Source organism: Athene noctua, chromosome 13 (assembly GCF_965140245.1).
Source record: "Athene noctua chromosome 13, bAthNoc1.hap1.1, whole genome shotgun sequence".
NCBI classification, from domain to species: Eukaryota; Metazoa; Chordata; class Aves; order Strigiformes; family Strigidae; genus Athene; species Athene noctua.
In genome coordinates this window covers 14,444,408-14,460,123 of record NC_134049.1, presented here as the reverse complement: position 1 = coordinate 14,460,123, position 15,716 = coordinate 14,444,408, and the positions used below count along the sequence as shown (strand labels likewise).

Below are 15,716 nucleotides of genomic sequence, written 5' to 3'. Positions count from 1 at the left end.
TTATACAGAGCAAAGCTATTCATTACAAAAATGAATAACTCTTTTGAAATGATCAAGTTTTTTTAGGAGTTAGGACTACCCCACAGACTAATTTCGTATCAGGAGGGTCATGAAAAGCATGCCAAATCTTCCCTCACCTCCCCGCATCCCTTCATAAAAATGTGTCACCAATACCTAATAGTTATGGAGCTGTGAAAGACTCTCCCGCTCCACTGGGGGCCAAAATTGCTTAAGAAAACCAAACTTTTTTACTACCATTTTACTAGTGGCATTCTATGACGTGAAGACGTATATATATACAGTATAAACATATATGACATACTCTCTAGAACAATAAACTAAAATAAACATACATGAGACTGTTTCCTACTAAAAAAAAAGAGGGTGAGAAAGAGAAAAAACCATGGCCCTCTCCATTACTCAAACAGTGATGACAAGTAAATGAAATATCAATCATGTAAGCTGTCAACCTTTTGGGACAGCAATAACTGTTAACAAGTAGTCTGGAAAAATTGTCTGAAAATGACTTGTCCTCCACACATGAGCATTTGAGGTTTCCATGGAAAATTAAGATGCCAGTGGCTATTTGGAACATTGTTCAGGTATTCTTTTTAATGGAAAATTTGCCAGTTATTGATCCAGAGCATGTACCCCTTGCTTTCAGAAAGCTGCAAGCAACTTTCCAATCAGTGGCTGTCAAAAAAATTACTGCCTTTTTATACTGATACAAGACAACAGTCAAAGTGCAACTCCACTGCTACTCAGTGTCTGTCTTTAATTAACTGCAATGCACAACAGAAAAATAATTTTGTTTACCATTCCACAATACTTGCATAGGCATCATACAAAGTACTTCTGCACACTCTAAAATAATTCTAGAACTGCCTGAAATAACTTACTGTCAAGTTCAGAAACCAAAGAACCTGAAGATAAGAGTTTGTGCATGATTCAAAACGTGTTCCCCAATTATAGTGTCATACCTGCACAGATCTGTACTCTAAGGCAATGAATTAATTTCAGTTCTTAAACTGAAAGAAAATCCTTCACTTTCATTTTGGAGACTACTAGCAGAACTGGAGGCAAACTGAACCATGTCAAAATTCCTAGAAACATTTTAGCAGCTGTTCAATCCTCCAAATATTTGTTGCAGGCCTCAAAAGACTCAAAAATTATTTTTCTTCCTCAGTATATTCTTAAAGATAACACTAGATTCATTCATTTTCTTGTTAAGATTTGTTTTCTTACAAACATATCCCCAAATGATGCCTATAGGATGTTAGAAAGTTAAAACATCAGTGCAACGCTCAAATAGAAAACTAGTTTAAAACTGAAGGGGAAATTTTCAGAAAAGAAAAGCTGCTGAAGTGGAAAGAAGTCATTTACAGACATCCCATAATTTTTAAGGGAAAGCAGAGAGTTGAGCAATCATAACTCTAATGTACTGAAACTTTAACAGTCAGCTTGGAAGCATAGCTAAAGGTGACCCTACAAAAGGCATGAATTAATCCTAAAACTGTGCCAGGAAAATTCAAGTTTTCCAGTTTAACAGCAAAAATGGCAGACATTTTATAAAGAAAATTCAGATACACAAGGAGTTTCAGTGGGGGAGCATCACCAGTGATCTAGCTGTACAAAACAAAACATTAAAAAAACCCTCCAAAAAGCACAAACCCCCTATGATTGCAGCAAGATTTTTCTTCCTTTCTTTCACACAACCGTCTTACGCTCTTTAATATCAAACTTGTAGTACAATGGTTTCGCCTCCTCTGGAAAGAAAACTGCACTAGAGGGGTTTATTTAATAAATCCCTTGAGTTTCTGAGAGATCAATCACCAGCATGTGGAACCTGCACTTCTTTCACCCCAGGATTAAGTCACAGGCAATGACTAAAGTCTCTTTGAACCAGGGTCTGCTAACAGAGACTTGCAGTCAACGAACGTCCACCCCAGCCTTCGCAAGGCAGGAAATTGTACAAACCTGCAGATATCAAAAGGATCAGAATCAGCCTTCCCAGAGCCTTGAAAACATGAGCCCCCTTCATAGGAAACATCGATCGTTTGATGTGCTAAGCTCACACCACTAGCAGCGTTTTTCCAAATGCTAGAGAACATGTGCCCCAGAGCAACCCATGAAGCAGAGACTTGGGAAAGATGTAGGTGATCCAAGCACATCTCGGCTCCACTTCCTCCGCAACAGGGAACGGATGAGCAGGACTAAACTGAACCAAGTCATTCAGTCCCACCAAAACCACTGATAAACGATACTAAATAGGGCCTGTTTCTGATATGTTCCAAGTTAAGGCATTTGGACAGAGAGAAGTGCACTCTGTAAGAAACTAGCGTTCCATCTGGCTCAGAGAGAAAATACCCATTTGTTATCTTCTTGCTTATCAATTTAATTTGAAAGGAAATGTTAAATTATTTTTTCACTTACATCTGCAACACGAAAGATACACTGAAGCTATATTCAAATTATTTTGTTTCAATAAGTAACTGTGTACTTTCTGTAGACAGATTTATAGGTATCTAGATAGAGATTTTACACACATCTAAGTATATAAAGACACACAGAGACACACATATATCTCATATTAAAAACCAGAAAATACGTCTTTAAATCCTCTACGAATATTGAGCCTGCAGCTACAATGAAACTCTTCTGTTAGGAGGGGTGAAAGTCTCCAGATGAAAGTAGATTTTGAAAAATTTTTAGAGCCCAGGGGTTCATTTTTAATGAGCCGTTACTTTAAGTACTGCATAAAAAATACAAGAAATTGATAGTCCATTTAGCCTGCACTATATCTAATGCAAAAGTCATTAAGATGCATTATTCTTAATGTTTATGATATGATCAGTAAGTGTATAAGTTTCTTTTTTAAAAAAAAGTCAAGAATGTCCATATATCTCTTATGATATAGTTTTTAAACACCTACACTCAATACAGGAATACTGTACTGTGAACTTAATACAGGAACACTGTACTGTGAGCACTGCAGCTTAGATGGACAGAAGCAAAAAGACACAAACGAAAACAGAAAAAACATGGAAAATATCAGCATTTGTTATACTATACCTACATAGGATAGCATGGCTTTCATTTCTTCATCACTTCTAACAGTAATCCGATCACCATCCTCATCTTCATCTAACAAAGAAATGTATTACATCAGTGAACAACGGAAGAAGGATATTTACAATTTTGATACCTATGGTTTTACCTGGACTTTTACAAGCAAGTAAAAATATGAAAAATGTATGAGCCACCTACACAGGTAACCTGGTACTCTGAAATAATAATGTAGAATGACTCCAAGCATTAACTAACTACGACTACAATTACATCTAAAAAGGGGGCACAAACAAAGTGCTCAAAACTTTGCTCTCAACAATTCTTTTACCGCCAGAACCTCTCCAGAAGCTGAGAGCCTTACACATGCTATAACATCCCCCACTGAAAACCATGAAGGTATTCTTTCGACACAGCAAACAGTAAGTAAAGTTTCTTAGTGTGCTTCGATCCTCCCAGACGGAATTAAGTTTTGGCAGTTTCTTTCACCAAAATGACTAAAAATTTAATAACAAAAAAAAAAATAATTTTTTCCTCCCACTAAATCCTTCTGGTCTTACTGTCAAGCCCACCTCATCTCACCTGCCCTATGTCAATTTCCTCACACCCCTCTGTCCCCATCCCCATTACAAATGCACGGGCATCTCTGCTTCTTCCTCATACAGCAATGCTGACTTAAAAACATTCACTTACAAGTGGACACAAATCTGCAATGTTTATATGGAGAGATTTAGTCAAAGGCAGAAGTTTGTGAACAAGCAAAGCCAGTCTGTGTCTTTGTACACAGTGCAACTGCGGGTGAGAAGGAGGCAGGAGGTTTGAGCAGCATTACTACGCAATAATCACAGTTTTGTGATGACGGCTCGGGCACAGCCACAAACGCACAGACAAGGCACTTTGGTACAACAAAAGTGACTGCTGTGGAAACAGAACCAGAGGAAAAGCAGGAAGATTCGGAAAGGCTCCAGAAAAGCAAGGCATTCAGAAAGAACTATCAATATGAAGAACTGAAGGAGGAATAGACTTTCCAAAGACATATGGTGGGATTCAGCAGGTGCAGATTTACCAGGGGGCTCAATCCCTGCCATCAGCACCAGCTGGTGCAACAAACACGCTCCAGTGTCACCAGCCACAGTCGCCAAGACACCCCATGCGGCTCCTTCGCTGCGACGGGAGCGGCATCCACCCCATCCTCTCCTGGCCCCGTCCTCGTGAAAAGCTCATACACTTGCACCAGTGGGAGAGCTGCACCAGGCGCCAGATGAACGGAACAGACCCCTCCCCTCCAAATCAGTTACAAAATGTTAATTTCTTTTTATTGCTCTAGCTTTGGGGGAGAAGGGAGGGGTTAATGATCTGTCTCCAATTTTTGCCTGCTGCCATTTAAATATCTTCCTTAGATATTTATTTAAAAAAAAACCCACAACCAAAGCATGTTGGTGTGCAGCCCAGTGTTACATTTGTTTTTTTCCCTTTGGACAGGGAGTTCTTTGAAAATAAAACGGCAAAACATCCAACAGATACCAAAGAACAGCTGACAAATTCACATGCCTTTTTTGGCCAGAAAACATCTATCGTGGGGAATGTCAACCACACAGGCCCATTTGAGTTGGGATATTTAAATAGCCTGAGAGACCCACCTCTTCCTGAAAGCTGATGTGTTAGGACAGATCCACACACACAAGGATGGACAGACCAGAACAATTCTTCTCATGCTGGATGGTTACAGAAGCAAAGCACTCTGCCCAAGCTAGCATGCACTGGAGAACTGGGAGGCAACACACTCCTCATATTTCAAACACTTGTTAAATACCAAAGGGCGAGGATGTGGACATGAGCGAGTGTATTTATATGGCTTTGGGGCCAGAGCAGGTTCGCTCCTGACCAGCTCAGGATGCAAGCTGAGGCTGGGGCAGTCTGTCTGTCCCCATCTCTACAGATGTGCTCTGATACACATGCTCCCATGTACTACTACATTCAAAAGTGCCATTATGTCCCTAGATGAAAGCTCACTTTCGCTCCTAGTTACACACAAGAATCTGGGAGGATATCTGAGTCAATAAATTAAAACTACCCGAGAAAATGAGTTTGTTCATCTTCCCTCTGAAAACCTAGCAGGTAATTCTAAGGCTGCAAGGAAAAGAGCAAAATAATGCAGAAGAGAGAGCAAAACAACAAGAGAAAAATAATAAGGAAAAAAAGTGACATAAAAACCTTAGGATTACACTTTAAAATGTACTGGAAGAGAGCTAAGGGACACTAGAAACACAGAAGCTGGAAGAGGAATTAGATAGCACAATGATGTCCTACAAGAGCCTTGTCTCATGGAAATTTAACTGGTGAACTGCCAGATCGCTAAAACTACTTGCAAGGGTTACCAGCCTGCAGCGAGTCACGAATGATGAAAAGATTAAGAAGAGTTAGTGAGTTGAAACTGAATGCTGCCTCATCTGGAAACATTTTAGGCAGAAAGGAGGAGGAGTTGTAAAACTGCTACCTGGCTGAAACCCAAGTCCCAGTCTCTCTGTGTACCCGAGTAAGAAAGGCTAAAGAAGCAGATGTCGGATAGTGAACAAACGAATGCCACGCATCAACAAGAAGGGATCAGAGTAAAATGCAGAAGAGGCCAAACATGTGACAGATGAATATACAGAGATAAAAACTGTTAAACAAGCCTGGCCTGAGGGAACTGAGCTAGGACCACCAGAAAAAGAAAAAAAGATGGAAAACTCTTAGACCCCACTTGCAAAATGTTTTTAAAATAAAAACAAAAATATAATCACACATTATTTATTGCAAATTATTAAGAAATTAACTCTGAAGTTCTCAGAACTGCGAAATGCCTGATGGTGGTACAAAAAGAATAAATTAAAAATATGTTGATGAAAAGGCAGAAAATGTTACCTGGCATTAAAAAAGCCAAATCTAAAATAGCCAGGTAATGCTTGTAAAGAGCAAAAACAGACAAAAAAAAAAATATAATTTCTTGTATCTGTGCAAAGATCCTTTGCCATCCTATCATGACATTTAAGTGGGCACACCCCAAAAACTAGCTAGATAGGATGACACAAGGGTTCCGAAAGATTTCCAGGCTTCTCTACTTGCCTAGAGCACAGCGATACGATTTTCCAGCACATTAGGGAAGCAAAAGTAGAACCAAAAAACCCTACGTACTGGCTGGATTTTGCTAATGTCACTTAAAATGGAGGAAGAAATCCTCACAAGATACCAAATAGAGTGCAGCAGATGGTAAACAAATATTATGAAGCAATCTTCACAAAATCTGCAGTGTGTCACAAATATACAAAATGGCAGAGTTTGGATAAAAGGATCATAACAGGCCATATGTTGTTAGTGATTTTATTTGTAGCAATGTGTAATACAGTGGTGAATTCCACATAAAGGTCCAACAGGAGGAGAAGTGCAGCCCCAGGTAGGAGCCGCAATGGATGGTACAACTGTAGATAACAACAACTAAACAAACACTAGAGAAGCCTGCGCCGGATGGCAATTATCTACATCTGAAGAAGCAATGAAGCAGGTGAGAAAGAAGCTTGAACTAAAATCTAGGCATTTGATATGAAAAAAGTAACCAGAAACATCACGCATCAATATACATAACATATTTTAGATGCCAGTTAAATGGCAGGGGAAATGGTTTTGTGCAGATGTAAATGACAGACTAGAGACATGAACTGAAAACACAGAAGCAGATGTTAGAAGACACAACGAAATAAGTATTTCCAGGAAAGTTCTACACATGGTACCATTAATATGGGCTACTGCCCTGATTGCAGCGACTGCTGCTGGTGCATGAAGTTCAAACAAAGCTAATGTGCGATGTGGGAGGTACGTAAAAAAGATATTAACAAATCATAAAAATAAAAAAAAAAAAGAAGAAAAAGGCAAGGTCTGGAGTCTGGTTGTGCTCAGATCTCTGCAGAAAGTCTTGTTTTAAGAAGCAGGACAGGAGAAATGTTGAGGGGAACAGGGAAATAACACTTAAAACCTCCATTCTTAGGTTTCTGGTATTTTAGGAAAGGTAAACACAAACACACAAGAAGAAAAATGGAAAGCACTAAATAGTACTTGAAGGATCATAAAGCAGTGTTTCCTTTGATTATCTACACGTAGAATTACCCATAAAGCTCTAAAAAGGAGAGAAATGCTAATAAGAATGCAAGGCCCTATCTTGTCATATCTGCTCTCTCACCTTCAGCATCACTACCTTACTGATACAACACTTCTAATCCCCTCCAGCTTCTTGCTATTTCTTCTCTATCAAAGGAAAACAGACTTACATAAAACAAACAAACAAAAAACCAAAAAAACACATTAAAAGGGAATAGCAGGGGCCCACTCCACTTGGAAGAAAACTCCAGCTCAGTATCTTATCCCCTGCTACACAGATGTTTGACTCCCCTTTGCAGCTTACTGCTCTCCAGGTAGTAAAATCCCATAGGAATCCCTCCAAAAATAAAAATAATCAGGGTTCACAGAACTGAAATAGATATTAGCAGATACAGGGCTAAATCTCCTCTAACATAATCACCAAGAGCTTTCCTAAGCAGAAATTCCTAAAAGCAGAATGTAACCACCTTCACGAGGTGCAAGTGCCATTATGGACAACCCCAACCCACAGCTTTCTCAGATCCTACACAGAAGCTCTTTTCCCAGCTTCTCAACCAGACCCACATGTCTTTTTAGAAGCGACTACTACTGCCCAAGCCTAACCAGGCTGCACATTCCTGCAGCTCTCCTACCTCCTCCAGGAGCTGAAGCTGAGTAACTACTGACACCTCCTGCTCTCGCCCAGGAGACAGAGATGGTGTATTTAGCTTGAGCCCAGCCGAAGGGAAAAAAGAAAACTAAAGCCACAGCAGGCCTTCCAGCAAAAAACAAACGTTTGTTCCAGTAAAAGGAAACATCAATTTCTAACACTGCTATATTTGGTACAAAATCTGTACGTTGTATCACATTCTGTAAAAGCTGCTGCTCTTTTGGTTTCTTCCAATGAAGAATTAAAATTTTAAAAACTTAAACCTACAGGTACTTTATACTTTTCATTTAATTCAAGCAATATAATTGCAGTGAGGAGTAAGAGCATGGTAAGGTCATGCTGGTAATTAAAGCTATATTGTAGAAATATGCTCATTCAAGATGTGATTAAATAATAAAATATTGCTTAGTTCAGTATCATCATTAAACTTGCATTAATGCATAAATATTTAACTGTAACATATAATGAACGTAAACATTATTTATTTAAAAAAATGACAGCCCTGTAATGTGATAAAGGAGACAGTTTATACAAGTCATACTTACACTCAAATGCTGTTGTCGTTGCATCTGGCAAAACTTGACCGATGACATCCTAAAATGTAAAGAAGAATTAGCTATATATCAAATGGGAAATGCCTGAGATGACTTAGAGTAAATCATCTTAATCACTCCCCAGATGCAGGCTGAAGACTTAAAGACCTGCTACTCACCACTGCCCCAAAATAACAAACTTTTTAGCGCACAACACAAATTGGTACAAATCATGGTGCTGTTCTCCTTCCTTTCCACATTACCTTGAAGAAAACTTACTTTTACCAATAACTCAATCATAATCGCAAACAAGTCAGTGCTGTCTGCTCTTGAAGTTTAAAGAATCGATTTTGTCCGTAGGTTATAGAAAAATGCACATCTAACTCATTGAAGTCAGTCATAAAAAGAGAGGTTTATGACTGACTTTTTACTTAAGAAAGCATGTTTTGTCTCTCGGTCTTTCTGCTTATGTGACCCCAATTCCTCCTCTTCACCTCTAAAGAACTGTCCTGGTCCTCCCTCCCACCACAGAGCAACCTCACCACCCAGCTCCCACCCCTGCCCTGCCTGCAAGAACAACAGGGCAACCAACAGCTCAGGATGGGTTTAGGGCTGCCATCGTGAATTCAAATAGTAGCTGTGAGACTGAACAAATTTTTGTTGCTTTGACTCCGCAACGGTCCGGGAAAGCAGCGGGACCCAGCTGCTGCGCCGAGCTCCTGGTGCTGCCTCGAAAGCAGCGCAGTGCCTTTGCGACGCGCTCCGCTCCATGTGAGCTGCAAAGTTTGGAGGGTTCTTTGTTGTTCTTCATTAGAATTTAAACGTCTTCAAAACTTGGTAGACAGACTCAAATACACTGACTGCCCTGGAAGAAATAACGTTCAAACACCCCAAGAAGTGGAAGCACTAACCTAGAAGACAGGCTCCAGCCCTGGCGTTCCGACGATGCCGCGTGGTGCCTTCCTGAGGGGAGATGTGAGCTGCACATACACTAGCCCCTCACAAAACACACCCAACATCGCCAACTGCTACACGTCTCTGATCCAAACCAGCATTTTTATGCCAATACAAGCCTTTCCTGTACAACTAACCCAAGAGGAAGAGAGGTCTTTTAAATTTTTTTAGCCTTTACATGCAGCATTTACTCAAAATTCAGTGACTAACAGCTGCTCAGACTGAAGTCATCCCGGCCTCCCAGTGTACGGGCTGTTGTCAGCCTTTGCGAGGCTGCAATATGTCATGTCAGGGCACGGCATAAATGCACAGCATGGTTTTTTCCTTCCTGCTGCCTGATTTCTCATGTCAGACAATATCTCCACTGACAGTGTCACGAAGTGATTAGAAATTAATGAACAACAGTATTTATTGTAGTACATACACTGAGCATCTCAGGGTGCTAAGCACCCCCCCCATATCAAAGCTTTAGTGATCACTGTCCTGTCACTTCTGTTTTCTCTGGTTTTTAGCTTAGTCTAAAACCAGGAAATTAAACATTCTGTGCAATGCTAAAGAGACACAATTAATACCAGAAAGCGGCAAAAGCAACCTAAAGACTTCCACAGAGCTGAAACAAATAATATTTCTAAAACCTTCTCATGTTGTCTTTTCGGTTTAGATGCTAAAAAAAAAAAAATCAATAGTATGTAATTTAAACTATTAATTGTACACAAAAGATGTGCAATACAGCTTACCTAATTATATAGATTGTAAATCTGTGGAGCCAAAAAAAAGGAAAAAAAAACCCATAACATTGTCATATTAACAAAAATTCTTCCATTTAAATACTTCTTACAGGGTTTGACAGGTCTGTCTGTCCTCTGTCAAAAGCCAGCCGAGCTGCACCCTCTGTCCCTACAAGAAATTAAAGCCTTGCCTAAACAGAAGACTGTACTGTTAACTAATTATTCCTAAATCCATTTAGTTAAACATTGAAAATTCCTCAGCAAACACACTTTAATTGTGTTAGACTTAAGCCACTTGTAAAATGCTCTTAGGTGGTCACACAGATGCTTCCATGAAATGGATTTAAAAATTGGTATCAGAAAAGGAACCCAGTTCTGGGGTCTTTAAAAACTGTATTTAAGAGGTATGTAAGCATGGCACTGAGACGGAGAGAGTTCTGACGGCCCCAAATGTCTTCTAGGAGAGCTCCAAGACTCCCAAAGCTGCAACAACACTGGAACAGTGATGATAAATTCTTTACACACACACCCCCCACTTCAGAATAACTTTTTCTATATATTGGGACTTCTTTAACATAGGTAATAACCAAGTACATTAAATTAAGGACCGTGTACCATAACTCTGTCTTACAATAAATAAATAGTTGAAAAGAAAACCCTACCAACAACCACAAAAACTTTGCTCTGGTCAACTTTCAATATTTCAATTAAATCAACGCATCTGAGAAAAAACAAGCCTTGTAGGGAGTGGAAGGGAGGGAAATTACACCATTACTCTGTTGTTACCATAGTATTTTCACCAGCTACATAAGACTTCCATACACAAACATTCAGCAGACCTCTCAGTGACCCAAGATTAAAGGATTACTCTAAATTTCAAGAGATTATGCATGTGTGATTATTTTCTACTATCAAAACAGGGATCACAAACAATAAAATACTACAACTTGTAGACATTGTTCAAGTGGGCTCACATAAATGATAGCTTCTATTTTATCTCACAAAACTGAAAAGCCACTAACAATGAGGAGAAAAAACAGGGAACAGCAGCTGAAACAAGAACTCCATCAAATCTGCTCTCTAGAAGAGCTGTGGAGCACTTGTCTCTCGGGAGAGAAAGCAGACAATGTGAAAGCACTGCTTTAAACAACACTGCAAATATTGAACCCATGGCCCTCACCCCCGTTTCAGTTAAAATTTGTTTTATCTCAGTATGACATCATGAAGTTATCCTGAATTAACACCAAGTGCTTAAATACTCTAGTGACAGCCAAAGCAAACGAACCTAGACAGCCTGATGAAAAAAATAAACCCACTGTAATTCCTTTAATGGTGCCTTTAAAATAAATCTGTTTACAGGTAACTTACAGGTCTGCAAAGCTGATATACACTGAACATATTTAAAGTGACATTATGAAGAACAGCTCTTAGCAGCTAGTTTAGGAAAGTAATCAAGAAAATGCCTAACCTAAAGCATACAAGGAACATTGCTTCCATGGGTCAAGCACTATCCTATTGCCTTGAGGCCAAGCACCAGCACCAACCTGCAGGTACCAGGTTTTCCAGTTTAAACACCAGTTTAGTACCTGTAAAGGCTCCTCCAAGAGACAGAATTAGAGCAGATGAAAAATATGAAGTGTGTCATTTAGCGTGTAAGCCACTGCAGTGAGCATCAGACTCCTGCCTCCAACAAGTTATTCTATGGCTACGGACAGGATATTTGGTGACTCTACACCACAGCTTCTTTTCTGAAAAGAAAAAAAGATGGAAATAATCTTGCATGCCAGCCTGAAACCCTGCAAGGCTACACTCATTTGTATTCACAAGGCTGGTCACATTTCTAGGATGCTAAATTAACCAAAATCATGTTGAAAAAAAATTTTGCTATTCTCAAAGATATTTTTATGGGGCTTTCTTAATTCAAAGCAGACCATGGGACCTACCTTATAAGCCTTACTATGCAGCTAATTCAAGGCTCCCCCAAGCCCCCAGTCCCCACCAATGCTAGAGTTCTGGGGGTATGCACCTGCATTTTGGAACTGGCTAACAAACATGCTTCTGCAGTTGAAAGCAAGACGGTACTTCTCATCAAACCCCTTAGACCACAGGTACCCAGAGCAGGCTCACACCCACTGTGCTCTGGACAGCACCACGCAGAGCCAGATCAGTGCTAAACAGGGCAAACAACTGGGATTATTCAGAACTTGATGGTGCCCCCAACAGTAGGAGCTGAGAAAAAAGGGGTACCTTGCATCCCTATGTCTTCAGTTTAGAGAGACATGGACAGTAAGGGAAACAGTGGAGTCTGACTGGATTATTAGTATTTAGTAATTTACCTTAGCAGGAAATGTCTCAACTCTCCACATTATCTTTAATTGATACTCTAACATATAAGCCCTCCCTAATTGCCTATCAGAGGAGTGGAAATTACAGCCAAGGCACAAGTACAACAGAAGCCTGAGTCAGCCCTGCTCCTGCCCTCCCCAGACACACGTGGTGCCAGACCTACCACGCTTTAGTGTATGGAACCTTACTTCATTTAATTTCTGTAGTTATCAGATAAATTAAGTGCATGTGCCTACTGTGGTGGCACCTCCTGAAACACAATCAGCTAGACAAATGAGGGCCTTGAGACAGTTCAGACCTTATTAGACTTCTTCCTTCTTAAGATTTCACGGTGCACAAGAGAGAGTTTTTGACAGGAAAACAAAAATCATGGAATGGTACTACTGCATGGCTGCACTCCCAGACAAACACTGTCATAGCGCCCGTCAATCCCACATCCGAGATTTCCACCAATGTGTCATCACCTACTGACTCACCACACACAATCCAACACTTCCAGTTAGGATGGAGGTACTGCTGTCACCACTACACTCAACATAACAGTCTAACAGTGCATAACCTGAAATTATCATCACCAACACAGATGTGACCTGATACAGAAATCTATCTGCTTTCACCCAACAAAGAGCTGGGACATTTCAACCCAGGAACTATTCATATTCTTTTATCAGTGGGTGGAAATAATTCAGTGTGCAGATGGCTGGAGACAGACCTTCATCTGCAGAGGAGCTAGGTGAAGAGAACAGGTGATCTGCAGCAGCTGCATCTTCTCAGAATATTGTTAATGCTGTGATTTCAACCTGCACCACGCAGAATAGCGACCAGCACGCACGGTCACCCACCTGGTGCCATTCTCCACGGCACTCTGTTGTGCTACATCAAACAACTGCATAAGGGTACGCTCCTCGCTTTGGCAGCTGTGCCTGGCTGGGGCAGAAGTGCCTACAGCATAGGCCATGGACATCACCAAACGTTCTGTGGCTGCCTCAACATACAGAGTGTCCTACACAACCACTGCAGAAGTTTGGGAGGAACATCAGTGATCGCTGAATGTGAGCATAACGACAGAAACTGGGATTCTGTAAGAAAACTAGCAATGTATGCTCTTGCCATGTTTCAACATCATCTGCTGACTGGAGAAACTGCCAGGAAACAGGAAGCTCAACCTGCTCGCAACTGGAGAAGTAAATTTTTTAAAGTCCAGTAGATCTGCTAGACAGCTGCAAACAAACAACTAAGATGAGCATCAAAATTGTATGTGGAAAGGGAAGAATTAGAAACCTCTTTCCTCAGTAACTTTAATAGTGATGCAGAACAAGACGGGCGTTGCATTAGCCAAGCCTGCTTGCAGTTCTTGGCCTCTGAGCAGGGATGGTTGGTATGAGCGAACTCAAGGCTTGCTGGTCACAGGAACCGCCTACCTGGCAGTACGTAGAATGCTCGGCATGACCCATTATATCACAGTCCCTCCATTTTGATTTATTCTGTGACAGATTCCCCACATAACTGCCTCCCTAAACATATTAGCAGTGAAAAGCGGAGTCCTGAGACAAGCTGGAGATTTGCCTGACACATCATCCTCTGTTACCCTTTCACTTCTTTAACACTTCAGAGTGGCCACAGCTCTCAGGAAGCATCAGTTCCACGTGACTGGAGTTTAACTGCAGGCATTGATGACTTTGGATGCTCCTCAAGCTCCCGTTGTCCACTGACCACAAATGCTCTTAGAGCACTTCAGATGTCAAGGGCTCTGTCAAGCTCCCTTCTCAACATGCTGGAGGCAATTACTCAAACTCCTTGCAGCAGGGCATCTCACTAGACTCAAGTTTAGTACTTTGCCCTGATACAACTAATAAATCAGTGCAGGTAGAGCCTACTGGAGCTACTTCAACTGCCGTACTATTGTACTTCTTATTTGGGATCTGGCTCCAAAAGGCACGCTGTCTGTACTGTATCACAACTGAACACACAGGTTCATTTTAACTTCAGCTCAAAAAGTCATACACTGGCTCCAGCTGCAACCTGACAGAGCAGTTACAGGAACTTCAACAGAAACTGCAGGTGCAGAGTCCTAGGTGTAAGATATGGTCTGATCACTGAGTTACAGCTGTGCTGCCTGAAGATCTCACTAGCTTCAGACACAGGTCCCCAGATCTCACTGCTGCCTGAAATGAAGATTTCATGGAGCACCTGTAGGATCAGTGCCCTTGTAAGGCCACAGGCTCAGAGTAAACTATGGGCTCCAGTTTCTAGTGCATACACAGTTTAAGCTTCAACAGCACTTTTTTCCAACCTACTTGTTAAACAGACTAGAAAGCTCAAGTTTAAGGCCCACATAGCCCTGCTGTTTTTCTACTGAAACATTAAGGATGAAAACTAAAAAGCAAAATGGTTTTCTAAAGCCATTCACTCATCCTGACAGCATTTCTCTATTTAAGTAATATAACCAAACTCAAATTTCCAATAATCCTAAAATGCCAAGCGAAAGTCCACACATCAGTGATTATCTCACTTTATTTTGGGAAAATACTGAAAAACATGAAGCAGAATGTGGAGTAAACCTGGCTCAGATTTGCACCACTTGTTTTTGAAGGATGGAGTGAGTTGTCCCAGGCTTGCTGTGTAACCACCGGAAACTCACAGCAATCTCCAAGGAGAAACTGCTCCTCCCAAAAATTTCACTGACCTGTCAAAAGTTCTGGTCCCTCTTCTCCACCTACAGAAAGTCTTGGATAACGTTAAATGTTAGAAAGAATGAAACCTGGAACATCTGCCATCCACCTCAATTACCTCTGCAAACTTCTACAGGCCCGCAAACTTCTACAGGCCCAACATTGAACATTTTCCAGCAAATCAATCCCTTAATCCCCATGTGTCTTCTCAGCAAATCATAACACGTCAAAAGAGATCTGTGGAATCTCTCTCCAATATTAATAACAACAGAAGAAATTAAATATGGACGTGATCTGTGGTATGGGAAGATTTTTTTTTAGAGAAATAGGGGCACATGGAGTGTCTAGCAGAGATGTGTTATGAGGAAAGATGAGGGCATCCTGAAGAATATAAGTATGACCTGCACACAAGGATTAGACTTTTCTGTGGGCTAAGGATGCAATTAAGAGAAACAGTAAGTTGGATAAGTATCCACCGCTATTTCTAAGTAAACAGAGGATTCTTGTATCCTTGATGTGCAGAGGGGGAGAAAATAAGGCAGGCAGGGTTTGAGGGCAGTTTGGGGCAAAGGAGATGCAACAAACCCATAGTGCAGCAATGGGCAATACCAGCGAAGGCAAGTACAGCTACAGCTCA

The 15,716-nt window shown here is 40.8% G+C and overlaps 1 protein-coding gene across 3 annotated transcripts in view; it reads right to left on the bottom strand.

The window, feature by feature from the left end:
• The window catches only part of MAP2K5 (mitogen-activated protein kinase kinase 5), a 140,265-nt gene that overhangs the window by 123,731 nt on the left and 818 nt on the right, over positions 1–15,716 (bottom strand). For all 3 annotated transcript variants that reach the window (XM_074917412.1, XM_074917415.1, XM_074917416.1), the window contains exons 2-3: positions 8,392–8,440; positions 3,077–3,144 (exon numbers count right to left, since the gene is read on the bottom strand). In XM_074917412.1, coding sequence (XP_074773513.1) covers positions 3,077–3,144; positions 8,392–8,440 — 117 coding nt within the window. The remainder of the gene's footprint in view (positions 1–3,076; positions 3,145–8,391; positions 8,441–15,716) is intronic.